The 19,712-nt window shown below is 44.6% G+C and overlaps 1 protein-coding gene across 1 annotated transcript in view; it reads left to right on the forward strand.

The window, feature by feature from the left end:
• The window catches only part of LOC122924806 (von Willebrand factor A domain-containing protein 5A-like), a 274,200-nt gene that overhangs the window by 119,136 nt on the left and 135,352 nt on the right, over positions 1-19,712 (forward strand). Inside the window, exons 10-12 of the mRNA XM_044276248.1 lie at positions 2,010-2,154; positions 8,363-8,442; positions 18,544-18,658. Coding sequence (XP_044132183.1) covers positions 2,010-2,154; positions 8,363-8,442; positions 18,544-18,658 — 340 coding nt within the window. The remainder of the gene's footprint in view (positions 1-2,009; positions 2,155-8,362; positions 8,443-18,543; positions 18,659-19,712) is intronic.

Raw genomic sequence — 19,712 nt, forward strand, 5'->3', positions numbered from 1 at the left:
CATTCCCCAACTTCTCCTGAGTACGGCGATACCAGATGTGTGACACTTTTTTGATGCCAAGGTGGGCAAAGGGGCGCATATTCCAAAGTGCACCTTTCGGATTTCACCGGTTATTTTTTCCAGATTTTGATCGCAAAGTACTTCTCACACATTTGGGCCCCTAAATTGCCAGGGCAGTATAACTACGCCACAAGTGACCCCATTTTGGAAAGAAGACACCCCAAGGTATTCCGTGAGGGGCATGGCGAGTTCCTAGAATTTTTTATTTTTTGTCGCAAGTTAGTGGAATATGAGACTTTGTAAGGAAAAAAAGAGAAGAAAAAAAAAATCATCATTTTCCGCTAACTTGTGACAAAAAAAAAAAATTCTAGGAACTCGCCATGCCCCTCACGGAATACCTTGGGGTGTCTTCTTTCCAAAATGGGGTCACTTGTGGCGTAGTTATACTGCCCTGGCAATTTAGGGGCCCAAATGTGTGAGAAGTACCTTGCAATCAAAATGTGTAAAAAATGGCCTGCGAAACCCGAAAGGTGCACTTTGGAATATGTGCCCCTTTGACCACCTTGGCAGCAAAAAAGTGTGACACATCTGGTATCACCGTACTCAGGAGAAGTTGGGGAATGTGTTTTGGGGTGTCATTTTACATATACCCATGCTGGGTGAGATAAATATCTTGGTCAAATGCCAACTTTGTATAAAAAAATGGGAAAAGTTGTCTTTTGCCAAGATATTTCTCTCACCCAGCATGGGTATATGTAAAATGACACCCCAAAACACATTCCCCAACTTCTCCTGAGTACGGCGATACCAGATGTGTGACACTTTTTTGATGCCAAGGTGGGCAAAGGGGCACATATTCCAAAGTGCACCTTTCGGATTTCACCGGTCATTTTTTACACATTTTGATTGCAAAGTTCTTCTCACACATTAGGGCCCCTAAATTGCCAGGGCAGTATAACTACCCCACAAGTGACCCCATTTTGGAAAGAAGACACCCCAAGGTATTCTGTGAGGGGCATGGTGAGTTCCTAGAATTTGTTATTTTTTGTCACAAGTTAGCGGAATATGAGACTTTGTAAGAAAAAAAAAAAAAAAAAATCATCATCATTTTCCGCTAACTTGTGACAAAAAATAAAAAGTTCTATGAACTCCCTATGCCCATCAGCGAATACCTTAGGGTGTCTACTTTCCGAAATGGGGTCATTTGTGGGGTTTTTCTACTATTTGGGCATTGTAGAACCTCAGGAATCATGACAGGTGCTCAGAAAATCAGAGCTGTTTCAAAAAGCGGAAATTCACATTTTTGTACCATAGTTTGTAAACGCTATAACTTTTTTCCCAAACCATTTTTTTTTGCCCAAACATTTTTTTTTATCAAAGACATGTAGAACAATAAATTTGGCGAAAAATTTATATATGGATGTCGGTTTTTTTTTTGCTAAATTTTACAGCTGAAAGTGAAAAATTTCATTTTTTTTGCAAAAAAATCGTTACATTTTGATTAATAACAAAAAAAGTAAAAATGCCAGCAGCAATGAAATACCACCAAATGAAAGCTCTATTAGTGAGAAGAAAAGGAGGTAAAATTCATTTGTATGGTAAGTTGCATGACCGAGCGATAAACGGTGAAAGGAGTGTAGTGCCGAAGTGTAAAAAGTGCTCTGGTCATGAAGGGGGTTTCACCTAGCGGGGCTGAAGTGGTTAAGTTACTTCCTTATCTTCTACTCTCCAAATCTAATCTCCTTCTACTCTCCCATGAAACAAACCCCCACTATTTATATAAGTGATGCCAGCACCACTTAGGGGCAAAAAGATTTAATGCCAACTAAACAGCCTGATAATAGGAATTACAGCTTGATATCACAATACATTAATATGACAATTAGCAAAAGTTTTAAGTGCCCACATGTAGCACATAGTGGGACACGGCATATCTATGAGTTCTTGAGACACAAGACAATATGGCATCTCTTACCCTTTCTCTTCGTTCATTTATTTGTATTCTTCAGGGAGAGTAAGGAGTATACACAGCAATCCATGGAAGAAGCTGTTAAGAAGGTCAATGAGATGAAAGCCAACTTTGGAGGAACAGAAATCTTGAGCCCTTTGAAGAAAATCTATGATACCGCTGGGAGGCCAGACCACCCAAGACAGGTTAGTCTCTCAAAAAATCTGTAAACCTTTTGTATTACTTACTGTCTAACTGATAATCAGGTACCTGTACACTACATTACATTTATTATGAGATTGTCCCCTAGCAGTGGGCATTTAATAGGTTCAACTTGTATAGATGCACATGGGGGATAGCAGAAAATGAGGCCTCTAGTATCTTGAAACTAGTATACCTCTTGAACACTTAGTTGAGCTAAGCATCCATATGTATGAGGGGTAGGTAGGATTAGATGTCTGCTGACAGGGGCGTAACTAGAAGTGACTGGGCCCCACAGCAAATATTTGTAAGGGCCCCCCCAGCGAGCTTCGCACCTCCCTCCTCCTGTGTAAACCCCACTCCTTTGGCACAGTGTAGCGGTATACTGTATATTGTGTGGCACAGTGTAGCGGTATACTGTATATTGTTTGGCACAGTGTAGAGGTATACTGTATATTGTGTGGCACATTGTAGAGGTATACTGTATATTGTGTGGCACAGTGTAGAGGTATACTGTATATTGTGGGGCACAGTGTAGAGGTATACTGTATATTGTGGGGCACAGTGTAGAGGTATACTGTATATTGTGTGGCACAGTGTAGAGGTATACTGTATATTGTGGGGCACAGTGTAGAGGAATACTGTATATTGTGTGGCACAGTGTAGAGGTATGCTGTATATTGTGTGGCACAGTGTAGAGGTATACTGTATATTGTGTGGCACAGTGTAGAGGTATACTGTATATTGTGGGGCACAGTGTAGAGGTATACTGTATATTGTGGGGCACAGTATAGAGGTATACTGTATATTGTGGGGCACAGTGTAGAGGTATACTGTATATTGTGTGGCACAGTGTAGAGGTATACTGTACATTGTGGCGCACAGTGTAGAGGTATACTGTACATTGTGGCGCACAGTGTAGAGGTATACTGTATATTGTGGGGCACAGTGTAGCGGTATACTGTAGATAGTGGGGCACAGTATAGAGGTATACTGTATATTGTGGGGCACAGTATAGAGGTATACTGTATATTGTGTGGCACAGTGTATGCTATATGTGTATAACATAAACATATTTCATATGAAAACTTACAGTTACTTGGCTTGGCCCTTGGGGATCTCGGACGCCACTTCCACACTTTGGCCTGGGGCTCGGCGGAGCTGATGTTGTGTTTTACCCTAATGAGAAAGATTTCATAATAAGGATTTGGAGAAGGGGCAGACGGATAGCAGAGCAGGGAGAGGCCGGTGCTGCTACTAGGGGGTCATACCATGGGGGAGTAATAAAGCCCACCATAATGCACCCCCCCCCCCCCCAGTAGAAATAATTCTCCTTATAATGTGACAGTGCAAAAAATACCCCCTTGTAATGCCCCCAGTTGAGCTAATGTTATGAGACTTCTACTGTTATAGCTGGCTAAGTGTACATCTATACACATGACAGCTGCCCTAACACACCCAGCACTGCTATATCTCTATATGACAGCTGTCCCAGCACACTAAGCTCTGCTATATCTCTATATATGACAGCTGCCCCAGCAAACCCAGCTCTGCTACATCTATGCACATGACAGCTGCCCAAACACACCCAGCACTGCTATATCTCTATATGACAGCTGTCCCAGCACACTCAGCTTTGCTATATCTCTATTTATGACAGCTTCCCCAGCAAACCCAGCCCTGCTACATATATACACATGACAGCTGCCCAAACACACCCAGCACTGCTATATCTCTATATGACAGCTGTCCCAGCACACTAAGCTCTGCTATATCTCTATATATGACAGCTGCCCCAGAAAACCCAGCTCTGCTACATCTATGCACATGACAGCTGCCCAAACACACCCAGCACTGTTATATCTCTATATGACAGCTGTCCCCGCACACTCAGCTCTGCTATATCTCTATATATGACAGCTGCCCCAGCAAACCCAGCTTTGCTACATCTATACACATGACAGCTGCCCAAACACACCTAGCACTACTATATATCTATATATGACAGCTGTCCCAGCACACTCAGCTCTGCTATATCTCTATATATGACAGCTGCCCCAGCAAACCCAGCTCTGCTACATCTATACACATGACAGCTGCCCAAACTCAACTACTACTGCTATAGCTCTACAGGGAGTGCAGAATTATTAGGCAAATGAGTATTTTGACCACATCATCCTCTTAATGCATGTTGTCTTACTCCAAGCTGTATAGGCTCGAAAGCCTACTACCAATTAAGCATATTAGGTGATGTGCATCTCTGTAATGAGAAGGGGTGTGGTCTAATGACATCAACACCCTATATCAGGTGTGCATAATTATTAGGCAACTTCCTTTCCTTTGGCAAAATGGGTCAAAAGAAGCACTTGACAGGCTCAGAAAAGTCAAAAATAGTGAGATATCTTGCAGAGGGATGCAGCACTCTTAAAATTGCAAAGCTTCTGAAGTGTGATCATCGAACAATCAAGCGTTTCATTCAAAATAGTCAACAGGGTCGCACGAAGCGTGTGGAAAAACCAAGGCGCAAAATAACTGCCCATGAACTGAGAAAAGTCAAGCGTGCAGCTGCCAAGATGCCACTTGCCACCAGTTTGGCCATATTTCAGAGCTGCAACATCACTGGAGTGCCCAAAAGCACAAGGTGTGCAATACTCAGAGACATGGCCAAGGTAAGAAAGGCTGAAAGACGACCACCACTGAACAAGACACACAAGCTGAAACGTCAAGACTGGGCCAAGAAATATCTCAAGACTGATTTTTCAAAGGTTTTATGGACTGAAATGAGAGTGAGTCTTGATGGGCCAGATGGATGGGCCCGTGGCTGGATTGGTAAAGGGCAGAGAGCTCCAGTCCGACTCAGACGCCAGCAAGGTGGAGGTGGAGTACTGGTTTGGGCTGGTATCATCAAAGATGAGCTTGTGGGGCCTTTTCGGGTTGAGGATGGAGTCAAGCTCAACTCCCAGTCCTACTGCCAGTTTCTGGAAGACACCTTCTTCAAGCAGTGGTACAGGAAGAAGTCTGCATCCTTCAAGAAAAACATGATTTTCATGCAGGACAATGCTCCATCACACGCGTCTAAGTACTCCACAGCGTGGCTGGCAAGAAAGGGTATAAAAGAAGAAAATCTAATGACATGGCCTCCTTGTTCACCTGATCTGAACCCCATTGAGAACCTGTGGTCCATCATCAAATGTGAGATTTACAAGGAGGGAAAACAGTACACCTCTCTGAACAGTGTCTGGGAGGCTGTGGTTGCTGCTGCACACAATGTTGATGGTGAACAGATCAAAACACTGACAGAATCCATGGATGGCAGGCTTTTGAGTGTCCTTGCAAAGAAAGGTGGCTATATTGGTCACTGATTTGTTTTTGATTTGTTTTTGAATGTCAGAAATGTATATTTGTGAATGTTGAGATGTTATATTGGTTTCACTGGTAAAAATAAATAATTGAAATGGGTATATATTAGTTTTTTGTTAAGTTGCCTAATAATTATGCACAGTAATAGTCACCTGCACACACAGATATCCCCCTAAAATAGCTAAAACTAAAAACAAACTAAAAACTACTTCCAAAAATATTCAGCTTTGATATTAATGAGTTTTTTGGGTTCATTGAGAACATGGTTGTTGTTCAATAATAAAATTAATCCTCAAAAATACAACTTGCCTAATAATTCTGCACTCCCTGTATATAACAGCTGTCCCAGCACACTCAGCTCTACTATATCTCTATATATGACAGCTACCCCAGCAAACCCGGCTCTGCTACATCTATGCACATGACAGCTGCCCAAACACACCCAGCACAGCTATATCTCTATATGACAGCTGTCCCAGCACACTCAGCTCTGCCATATCTCTATATATGATAGCTGCCTCAGCACACCCAGCTCTGCTACATCTATATATCTCTAAGTATTGCTATACAGTAGATAGATATATAGAGATATAGCATGGCTGAGTGTGCTGGGGCAGCTGTCATGTTGTAATAACCAGACAGCTGAGAAGCTCTGACAGAGGCCTTTCAGAACCTCCTCCTTGAGTTCTCTTTGTTGTGCTGTTCAGTTCCTCATCTCGTTAGCCTCTCTCAGCTGTCATGGAGTTGGACTGATTGCATCCCTTTAAATTCCGCCCCATAATGCATTACTGGGCGGCTTATACTACTTCCTGGAGTGTGTGTGCATGCTGATCTTTCCAGTCTGCTACAAAGTTAAGTGCTGAACATTTATCTGTTATTTTCTGTTTGCTGGATCCCAGGTGACCCTGGCTCCCTCCGTGTCTGGTGTAGGGAGCCGGTGGTCGTGTCCCCTCACTATTGTAGGGTGTTCAGGGGTTATATAGTCGAGGTACGTGGATATGCAACCTTCCACCTCTGGGATCTTTGCATAGGCTGAGCAGCCAGGGAAAGTCTCAGGTCTTGTGCAGGGGTCTCCCTTTTAATTCCTTAGCTTTGGATCCACTCAGTCATATATGCATGTTGCTTTGTCTTGTTTCCTGTACACCGTCCGTGACACATGTGTATAGATGTAGCAGAGCTGGCTGTGTTTGGGCAGCTGTCATGTGTATAGATGTAGTAGAGCTGGGTTTGCTGGGGCAGCTGTCATATATAGAGATATAGTAGAGCTGAGTGTGCTGGTGCAGCTGTCATGTGTATAGATGTAGCAGAGCTGGGTGTGTTTGGGCAGCTGTCATGTGTATAGATGTAGTAGAGCTGGGTTTGCTGGAGCAGCTGTAATATATAGAGATATAGTAGAGCTGAGTGTGCTGGTGCAGCTGTCATGTGTATAGATGTAGCAGAGCTGGGTGTGTTTGGGCAGCTGTCATGTGTAAATGGCTGTGTGGGTTAATGCTTTGCCTCTGATACATTGGAGGTTGTGGGTTTGAATCCCAGACACATCAGGAGACAGTAAGATTAGATCATATTAGCGAGGGGCCCTGTGTAACTAACTTGAAAATAAACTGTCACACGCTGCCGGGGCGCCGGTAGTTACGCCACTGGGCTCGGGCCTGGCTGCCTGTGTGTAGTGTGTGTAAAAAACTAAAAATAATAATCAACAGAAGGTGGCCTGGACGGGCCCCATAGCTACTGCTATAGTTGCTATGGCGATTCCTACGCCACTGTCTGCTGAATTCAGCTATTAAAGGTGTACGATCAACTTCAGTACACAGCTCTACACCCTCAGTGCAATGCCAAGCTGCTCTGTCATACTCTGAGTACAGAGCTATCCTCCACTAAAAGCAATGCTAGAATATGTCCATGCATACAGGATGCAGTGGAGCATGCCATCATTTTTTTTACGTTGAACTCACATGGAGTCTAACAGAATAAAAACCTTTGTGTGGAATCAAAGGCATATGGTGGTAGAATAGTGACTTCATGAGAGCCCCGTTTTGGGCAATAATACACCTTTGTGCATAAGCCCTTAAAGGCTATGTACACGTTTGGAGGCAATTTTTTTTATGATTGCATGTTACAAATTTTTGGCTAAAAAATCATTTTTTCAATTGGCCTTTATTAAAAATATTCAGCTGTTCTGTCACGAAGGGTGTTTTTCTAGCTGTGTGACTAGTACTTTCACTTTCACTTTGTGCTGGTCATCTAGTAAACCTTATCTCTAAAATACTGAGAGGTCATAAACACTTATTTAATACACATTCTATCAGTAAGATAAGGATTGAGCTTTAATAGGTGTTTTTAGTGTAAGAGAGCTGAGATAAGGAGTGCGTCTGCTCCTGGTATGACGGAAAAGACAGAAAATCCAAAGGGTGCTACTAGAGCATGTCGGCTCTGTACAGAAAAAAAAAGATACCATATTTTTAATGAAGACTAATTTAAAAAGTTACAGTATTTTTATCTCAAAATGAGTATAATGCAATAATAATAAAAATAAAAAAAACTGCCCCCAAAGGTGTAAATAGCCTTTAAAGTCTTTAAAAGATCAGTTATGTTACTACTAAACTCCCTTCCCCACCAAGATTACACTTGGTCTATGTTCATATTTACAAATAGTCTCGTTTGCTGTACCTATGAACAACGCTGTACAAGGCTGGGGTAAAGTGAGCTCCTCTGGTTTGTTCCCTCTGGCTTTTCATTTTGCATTACTAAGGACACCAAGTTAGAATAATCTGTGGTAGAATGTTTTATTTTGAGGGGTAGTTTAATTTAGAATATGTGATGCATTTAAACTCTTTCAATTTATGGTCTTTTAAGCTTTTTCTCTTCACGGATGGAGAGGTCGGGAACACAAAAGAAGTGATTGATGAAGTCCAGAAAAATTCTCATAATCACAGGTGATATCAACAATCCTACTGTGTTATTGCGCCAGTCTCAACCCATTTTATCCCTAATACACTGACATATCCCTAATATTTGTGCCATTGAGTAACCATGGATTTTTTTTAACCAACTCATTGAATCCTTTAGCTTACTCCCACCTCAAATAAGCCGCCTAGTCATGTGATGGACAAGACATTGCATGTTGCTCGGCCATTCCTGTCTTCTTGCACAGATTTGTTGAATACTTTAGAAAAAAACTAAATAAAGAGCTCCAAAAAATTCCCATAAAAAAATTAATGTATTAAATATACATGATTAAAAATACAAACATTTGGGGGCGGAGCCTAGCCACCGACTGGAATGGACGTGTGAGACTGCTGCTCCTTCATAAAACACCTCTAAACTGCCTTTAATAGCGAACAGAATTACCCCAAAGATGGGCAAACACAGCAAAGAACGCTCAGGGGACCGCCCCAGTACCCCAAAGTTTATGGGAAGTCAGTCTGACCTGCAGAAATACTGGAAACCTCAGACAGACCGGGTAGCTGGTACTGACCCCATCATGGCGCTGAGAGCGGGAAACTCAGGGGACCAAGCTTCAGATCTAGAAAGCCTGACAGGGAGCGAGCATGGAGATCCTGCAACATCCCTCATCACCAAGGCCTTTTTAAAAAAGACCATATTCCAAGCCATGCGACCCATCATGGAAGAATTGTCTGACATTAAATCTGACCTGCGACAGATGAATAGCAGGGTCGAGGGTCTGGAGGCCAGACAGGCTGAGATGGAGACCCTAACCGATGCCATGTCCGCGCGCTCCACTCAACATACAGAATACATCAACAGATCTCTTCTCCTCATAGAGGACCAGGAGAATCGGAGCAGGAGGAAGAACATAAGAATTAAACAGCTCACCGAACAGTACGCTCCTGAATCCTTGAGGAAGGTCGCCATGGAAATCTTCCAATCCCTGCTTGGTCCAGAGAGAGCTGCCAGCGTGGTTATAGAGCGCATCCACCGAGCGCTGCGACCTAAGCCCAAACAAGGAGAGCCTCCGCTGGACATCATCTGCGGACTCCTGTCTTTTGTGGATACTGCACAGATCCTGCAAGCGGCCAGAGAAACCTGCCCGATTACCTATGGGGGTGAAGAGATCCAGTTCTACCAAGATGTCGCCCCCTCTACGCTAGCCAAGCGACGCATCCTGAAGCCTCTCTTAGAGGTCCTGCGTGAGAAAGGCATCCAGTACACCTGGCTCTTCCCGTTTGGCCTGGCTGTCTGGATTAACGGGAAGAGGCTCACTGTTCATTCGCCGGACGACCTGGGAAGAGTGTGGCTTGCGCTGAACATGGAGCCGTTAGCTATACCATCTTGGCTGCCCTTACCCCCAGAGGAAGATCTACCATCCTCATCTAAGAAGAATATGGGACTGCCGCAGCGCTCTGCCGGATCATCCAGGTCCAGAAAGGGAGCTCCGGGACCCCTTCCCTCCAGAGACACCTGAATGCAGAGGAGGACTTGCTTTATAAATGAACCTGCTGCCGTTCGGGCTTTCTGTGAGTTATATTGCCGGGACTTATAGAGTTAATAGTTACGGTTCCCCCTAAATAGAAGACCACCCTCCTGTTGCCCCTTCTCTACTGGGTTTAGTTAATGATCATTAACAGCAGCGCTCAAACAGGGCGTATTACTTACATAGCCTCTCCTGTTAGAGTTCTGTGACCGGGGGCCCCTTCTGTATATATCGCCACTAGCAGGGATCCACTCTTTGATCGGGTCTCTGCCTGGCTGCACCGGATCGCTGCGCTTACTGCTTGGTCAGGAGTGGAGGTGCAGTGCCGTCCTGAGCGCTTGCTGTGTGTGTGGAGATGCGCTGCCACGATATGTAAGAGATTTTCACATAGTGGAGTACTGCTGCCCCCCAGTGGTAGGTTTGTGGTGGTGCGTTTCTACACTCACTAAATACCATGTCTATGCAATATGGTGTAACTTAGCTACATTGATGTTTTGGGGAATTTGAGTTCTGGGATTTTAGCTATATCTCCTAGGTATGGGTAGAGAATGCTGTCCTGTTCTTGAGTAAACCAGCTCCCCAACATTGGCATTATTCCCTGCCACCTCGCACATGACCCTTTATGCCCCCAATCATATGACCCCCATCTTCTTCTTTCCCCCCCCCCCACCCTCCCTTCCCCCTTTATCTAAGGTGGTCGAGTATAGAGATGCTGCCTATCCCCTGGGTTATGTGTGACAGCCCAATGTAGCTCCTAAAAATAAGTAACTGAATAGTGGCCCAACTGCACGCAGAAAATTGCGTATTCGCGGGGTCCCCCCTCCCCCCCCCTGTTTTCTATGCTGGGGATCCCCCGGCTGCGTACCTACAACAGGTCAGTGGTGATGCTGTTGTCCACTGAGTATAGAGTTCTCACATACCTGATTAGGTTGTAGGAAAACGGTAGAGGGAAGATGCGGATCTTTCTTTCGCCTCCCAGGGCTCTATATTTCATGTGTTACCAGTTAATGAGTATATAGATCTCGCGTTTCACAAACGTTAATTCTGTTCATGTTTTGTGCATCTGTTATTATATGACACTTGGCGGTGACGAGGTGTTCGTCATGTCTAGGCACTTTTGTGGTATTACCCCACTCCCCCCCCCCCTTCCTTCTATTAACATCTATCCCTATTGATAGTGTGTCCTCAGCAGAATAGGTCACACATCCTGCTCATCTTATTCCATACGTAAGGGATTTCCTACCTCCCCTACTATATCCCAAAATCGTTGGGATTTACTCCTGTTTTTCTAGATACTGAAGATCCTTGTGTGTGTTTTTGGTGTCTTTCTTTGTTGTCTGTGTCTTGTGTGTCCTCGTGGTACCCCCCCCCCCCCCCCCGTCTCATTCGTCCCAATCCCATAGCTCCAGAGAGTTCGACCACGGCTACGTAGACTGCTCCCCACCTGAGAGTCGAATTCGCACGAAATGGCTGTTGTGGTGGCATCGTACAACGTAAAGGGACTCAATGAACCTTGCAAGAGAGCCCTGGTACTGTCTCTGCTTCAGAAAGAAAAGGCATCTATCATATATCTGCAGGAAACACACTTCAAATCCGGTAAGGCCTCTTTCACACTTGCGTTGTCCGGATCCGGCGTGTACTCCGCTTGCCGGAATTACACGCCGGATCCGGAAAAACGCAAGTGTACTGAAAGCATTTGAAGACGGATCCGTCTTCAAAATGCTTTCAGTGTTACTATGGCACCCAGGACGCTATTAAAGTCCTGGTTGCCATAGTAGTAGTGGGGAGCAGCATACTTACCATCCGTGCAGCTCCCGGGGCGCTCCAGAATGACGTCAGAGCGCCCCATGCGCATGGATCATGTGATCCATGCGATCACGTCATCCATGCGCCTGGGGCGCCCTGACGTCACTCTGGAGCGCCCCGGGAGCCGCACGGATGGTAAGTATGCTGCTCCCCGCTCCCCACTACAGTTTACCATGGCTGCCAGGACTTTAGCGTCCCGGCAGCCATGGTAACCATTGAGAAAAAGCTAAACGTCGCATCCGGCAATGCGCCGAAACGACGTTTAGCTTAAGGCCGGATCCGGATCAATGCCTTTCAATGGGCATTCATTCCGGATCCGGCCTTGCGGCAAGTGTTCCGGATTTTTGGCCGGAGCAAAAAGCGCAGCATGCTGCGCTATTTGCTGCGGCCAAAAAACGTTCCGTTCCGGAACGGAAGACATCCTGATGCATCCTGAAGGACGGACTGTCCATTCAGAATGCATTAGGATAATCCTGATCAGTATTCTTCCGGCATAGAGCCCCGACGACGGAACTCTATGTCGGAAGACTATAACGCAGGTGTGAAAGGGCCCTAAGGTGCCCAATCTTTCTTCTACTAGATACTCGCACTGGTTTCACTGTCCATTTTCCACTGCTAGTAGAGGGGTGAGTGTTGCGATTCATAAACAACTATCCTTTAAACATTTAGCGACGGTGGTGGATCCAGATGGGCGCTACATTTTCGTAAAAGGCTTAGTGGCGGATAACCCAGTGACACTTGCTAACCTATATGCCCCAAACAGAGGGCAAGTCCCCTGGTTAACTCAAACCCCGACACAATTATCCTCTTTTCAAGAGGGTATAGTAATTTTAGGTGGAGACTTTAATGCCACCCTGGAACCTGATCTTGATTCTTCGACCGGTCGCTCGGCCCTTTCTCACAAGCTGTTAAAGAGCCTTAAACAACACCTGAAGAAAGTAGGTGTAGTCGATGTCTGGCGTACTCTAAATCCGGTTGAGAAAGATTATACGTTCTATTCCTCTGCGCAAGTGTCTTATCAAAGACTCGATTACCTGTTCCTGTCTTCGGCCCAGATTCACAGAGTATCAAAGACGTCCATAGGTAGCATCACTATCTCAGACCATGCTCCGATCTTTTTGCATCTTCATATCTCAGATCCCCCCTCTAGGGAACGGGTTTGGAGGTTGAACGAGACTCTCCTCGCTGATGCCAACCATAAAGCCAAAATCGCAAAAGCCATCTCTGAGTACTTTATCACTAATACTGTGGGACCATCAGCTCCTTCCCCATCCATTATTTGGGAGGAGCATAAGGCCAAAATCAGGGGTGATCTGATATCTCTGGGAGCATTCACCAAAAAACAGCGCACTTTAGCGTTGTCTAATCTACTTGATCGCATCTCAAAGCTAGAGCTCTCCCATAAAAGGAGTCAGGCTCAAGCCGTCCTAAATGAACTTTCAGTAGAATGCTCAAACCTAAAGAATCTATTAAACTTAACTTCTGCCAAGCTCCTCATGCGCTCCAAATTCCGAGCTTATGCGCACGGTAATAAGGGGAACAGATTAATGACAGCTCTAGCTAAAAAGCAACTAGACACCTCTCGTATATCCTCAATTAAAACCTCAGACGGTAAACAGCTTAAAGCCACGCCAGATATAGCCAAAGCGTTCTGTGACTTCTATGCAGAGCTTTACAACCTCCCCTCCCCAAACCAGACGTCGGCTGCTGAAATTAAGGCAGCGACGGATAAATTCCTTGAGATATTGCTACTTCCAGTTCTGCCCAGTGATAAAGCGTCAGCTCTGACAGCCCCAATAACGGATACCGAACTACGTGCAGTTTTTGCATCGATCCCCTCGGGCAAAAGTCCAGGCCCTGATGGCTATTCCATTGTCTATTACAAGACATTCATAGATATTTTAGCACCGCACTTTAGAGATCTGTGTAACCACCTCTTGACCGGGGGAACCCTCCCTCCTCAGGCGCTGGAAGCACACATCACCATAATACCAAAACCAAACAAAGACCCCACGTCATGTGGAAACTACAGACCAATCTCCCTCCTGAACACAGACATCAAATGGTGGGCGAAGATACTAGCGACCCGACTCCAATCGGTCCTTCCAGACATCATTAATAGGGAACAAGTAGGGTTCGTCCACGGTAGACAGGGTAACGAGAACACCAAGCGCTTGCTGCATCTGATTGACTGGGCCAGATCAAAACATTGCCCTTTAGCACTTTTAAGTACTGATGCAGAGAAGGCCTTTGACAGGGTAAGCTGGCAATTCATGCCCGCCGCCATGTCAAGGTTTGGCTTCTCCCCACAGTTAATCAGTGCAGTATTGACTCTCTATTCGGCCCCCTCGGCCAGGGTCCGGGTTAATGGCTCTTTCCCCCCCCTTCTCCATCGCCAACGGAACCAGACAAGGGTGCCCCCTGTCTCCAGTGCTATTTATAATTGTAATGGAGACCCTATTATGCAAGATTCGTCAAAATCCTGAGATTTCTGGACTCAACGTGAATAAACACACCCATGTCGCAGCGGCCTTTGCGGACGATCTGCTTGTTCTAACATCCAATCCCACAACTTCCTTCCCAGAACTAGTGAGAATTTTTGAAGAATTTGGTTTTTTGTCCAATTTCAAGATAAATTACAGTAAATCACAAGCGCTTAACATAACGTGCCCTCGAAATATGGTCCTAGAACTCCAACGTACCAACCCATTCACATGGGCCCCGCACTCCATACAGTATCTCGGCGTTCATATCTCGGCCAATCCAAATGATCTATTCAGCTTAAACTACGCCCCGCTCCTGAAAGACATTAGACAGCACCTACAGACAGTGAAGCTCCCATTTGTCTCATGGATGGGCAGAAAAAACTACTTAAAGGCCTACATTGTCCCCAAGTTCATTTATCTCATACAAACGTTACCTATCTGGCTGCCAAATTCCTACTTTAATGAGATCAAAAGAATCTTCTCCTCCTTTATTTGGAAGAGTAAAAAAGCTAGAGTAGCCTACTCGACCCTAAGGGAAAGGAGGTTTGGGGGGTTTGGGTTGCCAGATATTCGCCTTTTTTACAAGGCCACCCAAGTGATCAGGGGATTGGACATACTAGCTGGGGAGCCAACGTCAATCTGCGCCCATCTGGAAGCCGCCACCCTTACTTACAGAGAAAAACTCGCCCTATGGGGGGTTCGCCCCTGCCTACATGATTCCACAAATGTATTGTATATGTGGAAAGCAGTACTAGCAGAATGGTCTAAGCTGTTCACGGCCAAAGAGCTGAGATTCCCGCACACTCGTCTCCCTCTATCTTTGTTACAAGCTCACATCCACAGAGATATACTTGATGCTTCAGGCATCTGGTCAATTCTTCATAACCACTCACTTGATAGTATTAGAAACCAAAACGGGGAGCTCGATTGGTCGTCCATACTTAATGCACCTCTAGTGAATAAAGCGTCTTTCCTGCAGATACTAGGCTTCCGTAAGGACATTAAGAAACTCGAGATGCCCCCCCCCTCATAATACTCCACTAACATGGCTTGAAGAACGTGTGGGGTTTCCCTTCCCTGCTTCAAAAGCTTTATCTAAAATGTACAAGCTCCTTCTCTCAGCCGCTCCGCCAACCATGTCGCATCTCGCTGCATGGGAAATTGAGCTTTCTACAAAATTTTCGGCTCCTGAAAAAGCAGCCATTCTAACTAACTCACATGGCTTCTCACGCTGTGTAATTGTGCAAGAAAACTCCTTCAAACTCACGACCAGATGGTATAAAACGCTGGTATTTCTTCACAAATTAAACCCTTCTATACCTGATGTGTGTTGGAGGTGCTGCACTGAACCGGGATCACTGTCCCACATTTGGTGGAGCTGTCATAACATACGCCCCTTCTGGCTCCAAGTTGAAAATACTATTAACCAGGTATGCTCTCCACAACGTCCATTGGTATTGGATCCTAAATTAGTACTACTCTGGTGCCCAAACCAAACCTTTACCCCGTCAAAATCTAATTTACCCACGATGCTACTCACGGCGGCGAGACTACTTGTTCCGCTCAAATGGAAATCAGATAGACCCCCGTCACAAGTGGAATGGTTGGATAAGGTGGACCAGGTATACCGCCTAGAAGAGTTAGCGGCCTGGGAAATGGGAAACCGCCAGAAATTCCTAAAGGTCTGGCAACCCTGGAAGCTTTTTCGTGGCTTTGCTTGATCATCTGAGCTTTCCAACTCTTTCACAGCGACCCCCCCCCCCCTTGCATGTGCCCTATATGTTAGTCTACATGTTGTCTGCTGTCTGCCCTTGTCTACATGTCATTGTGATTCCTAGGACCACCTTTTTGGCCATATCAGAGGCCTGACATATGTTTGGTTTCTAACGTCCTTTTTGTCACATGATTTTATATAAGTCTATATTTCACACAAATGTTGATATTCATGTGCTTACTGTTTGATGATGTGTTTATCTAAATATTACCTGTACTTGTGATAAAGCAATTTGTTTCTTCTTGTACTATTTCGCTGATGTTTAATAAAAAGAAAATTGGCAAAAATACAAACATTTGTTCCCCCAAGAAAGACAATGCTACTTTTTCTATTACATTAATATGGAGAGCAGTACCCAGTTAGCATTATGATATTAATATTAAGACTAGTGTTATCTTTACTAATTGTTGAATACTTTGCCTGACCTGACACATACCATCATTGAGCAGCCAGAAATCCTAAATTCCTTAGAATAAAAGTCACATCTCTTGTGGCTGCTGTTTTACATTGACTTTCTGACCACGTTCCATGAATCACCAAGGTTCTATGAAACATGATTGGGAAACATTCTCAGAAACAATATTCACCTCATTTGTGAGGACCTGCTGTTTATGCTTTATCTGTTGGGTCGAGGTCAGCATGACTGGCACCCATTTTCTGGTGTATTCACCATATACAGTACAGACCAAAAGTTTGGGCACACCTTCTCATTCAAAGAGTTTTCTTTATTTTCATGACTATGAAAATTGTAGATTCACACTGAAGGCATCAAAACTATGAATTAACACATGTGGAATTATATACATAACAAAAAAGTGTGAAACAACTGAAAATATGTAATATTCTAATTTCTTCAAAGTAGCCACCTTTTGCTTTGATTACTGCTTTGCACACTCTTGGCATTCTCTTGATGAGCTTCAAGAGGTAGTCACCTGAAATGGTTTTCACTTCACAGGTGTGCCCTGTCAGGTTTAATAAGTGGGATTTCTTGCCTTATAAATGGGGTTGGGACCATCAGTTGCGTTGTGGAGAAGTCAGGTGGATACACAGCTGATAGTCTACTGAATAGACTGTTAGAATTTGTATTATGGCAAGAAAAAAGCAGCTAAGTAAAGATAAACGAGTGGCCATCATTACTTTAAAAAATGAAGGTCAATCAGTCCAGAAAATTGGGAAAACTTTGAAAATGTCCACAAGTGCAGTCACAAAAACCATCAAGCGCTACAAAGAAACTGGCTCACATGCGGACCGCCCCAGGAAAGGAAGACCAAGAGTCACCTCTGCTGCGGAGGATAAGTTCATCCGAGTCACCAGCCTCAGAAATCGCAGGTTAACAGCAGCTCAGATTAGAGACTAGGTAAATGCCACACAGAGTTCTAGCAGCAGAGACATCTCTAGAACAACTGTTAAGAGGAGACTGTGTGAATCAGGCCTTCATGGTAGAATATCTGCTAGGAAACCACTGCTAAGGACAGGCAACAAGCAGAAGAGACTTGTTTGGGCTAAAGAACACAAGGAATGGACATTAGACCAGTGGAAATCTGTGCTTTAGTCTGATGAGTCCAAATTTGAGATCTTTGGTTCCAACCTCCGTGTCTTTGTGTGACGCAGAAAAGGTGAACGGATGGACTCTACATGCCTGGTTCCCACCGTGAAGCATGGAGGAGGAGGTGTGATGGTGTGGGGGTGCTTTGCTGGTGACACTGTTGGGGATTTATTCAAAATTGAAGGCATACTGAACCAGCATGACTACCACAGCATCTTGCAGCGGCATGCTATTCCATCCGGTTTGCATTTAGTTGGACCATCATTTATTTTTCAACAGGACAATGACCCCAAACACACCTCCAGGCTGTGTAAGGGCTATTTGACCATGAAGGAGAGTGATGGGGTACTGCGCCAGATGACCTGGCCTCCACAGTCACCGGACCTGAACCCAATCGAGATGGTTTGGGGTGAGCTGGACCGCAGAGTGAAGGCAAAAGGGCCAACAAGTGCTAAGCATCAAGACTGTTGGGAGACCATTTCAGGTGACTACCTCTTGAAGCTCATCAAGAGAATGCCAAGAGTGTGCAAAGCAGTAATCAAAGCAAAAGGTGGCTACTTTGAAGAACCTAGAATATGACATATTTTCAGTTGTTTCACACTTTTTTGTTATGTATATAATTCCACATGTGTTAATTCATAGTTTTGATGCCTTCAGTGTGAATCTACAATTTTCATAGTCATGAAAATAAAGATAACTCTTTGAATGAGAAGGTGTGTCCAAACTTTTGGTCTGTACTGTAGGTCCTAGTATTCAACCCACTACCTTGTGGTGGGAAGGTTTAGTTGACAGTTGATTTATCATGAAGGCCCAATAGTTATATAATATTTATCCATGATGGGACATTTCTGACTTTCTATTCCTTCTGTTGTGAATATAAGGAACCATTTTAAAGGTCCAGATACCAGTTTCTTGGTACTCAATTTTTGTATGGGTTAATTATGTATGACATATCACATTGTGACCTTCATATTCTTGACTTTTGTGTAGATGCTTCACATTTGGGATCGGTGAGGGCGCCTCCACATCCCTCATCAAAGGTATGGCCCGAGCAGGTAGTGGAACATTTGAGTTCATCATCGGCAAAGAAAGAATGCAAACCAAGGTGAGTGCTGGCCTTCTTGGTTGGGCTTATTTCTCGAAGTTTCAAGTAAGGATCATATCTGGGGGCAACATGCATAATTTCAGTGTTCACATTATACCCCTGTGCTGATGGACGTCCTGATGATGTGCTGAAGTGGATTGTAGATGTTGACCCTCGTCAGACTTCCCAGGACCACAATGCTACTAGACTATTGTGCTTCACATACAAATGCATTGTATAGGGGTTGTCAAGATTTTGATATTAATGACCTATCTTCAGGATAGGCGATTAATATCAGATTGGCGGGGGTCCGACTTCTGGCACCCCCAGTGATTAGCTGCTTGAAGTGCAGTGCTTCAATGAATGCCACAGCCTCTTCGTAGGTCAGGGTCTTCACGTTCATCGATCGCACGGCCTAGGTGCAGCTCAGTCTCATTCAAGTGAATGTGACTGAGCTCCAATACCAAGCACAGCGCTATTGAAGAACAACGCTGTGCTCGGTAAGCTGCAAGGAGACCGTAGCGCTCCACTAAGTGCCGCAGCTTTCTCAAACAGCTGATTGGTAGGGGTCCCGGGTGTCCAACCACTGCTGATACTGATGACCTATGCTGAGGATGTGTCTGTACTTTTGCAACCAATGCAAAGGTAGAAAGCTGCTATGCAGACCTATGTCTTTATGGTTACAGTTTATAAGTAAATCTGCCCTGTACTTAATTCTGCAGTCATGTCATTGTCATCTGCCCCCTCTACTACTACAAGAACAGAGAGAAATAACGCATGACTGCAGGATCAGACTACACGCAGGTTTGGTACTCTGCAGCTATGGAGACAAGCAGATCTGCAATGACGAGCGAAGCAAGCTTCGGATCCTAGATCCGAAGTTGCTTCGCTCAGAACTTAGGATTAATGCATACGGAGATCTGTCTCCGTACAGCATTAATATGTATGGCCTCAGATGAGGCGAAGTCAGTTATTCCCAAAGTCTCTCAAGACTGATTTGGATCCGAGGTACCATTTGGAACCGAAGCAGAGTTCAGATCCAAGTTTTAAAGTGGCTTTCCAGTTTAAAAATCAA

Source organism: Bufo gargarizans, chromosome 1 (genome assembly GCF_014858855.1).
Source record: "Bufo gargarizans isolate SCDJY-AF-19 chromosome 1, ASM1485885v1, whole genome shotgun sequence".
Classification (NCBI taxonomy): Eukaryota; Metazoa; Chordata; class Amphibia; order Anura; family Bufonidae; genus Bufo; species Bufo gargarizans.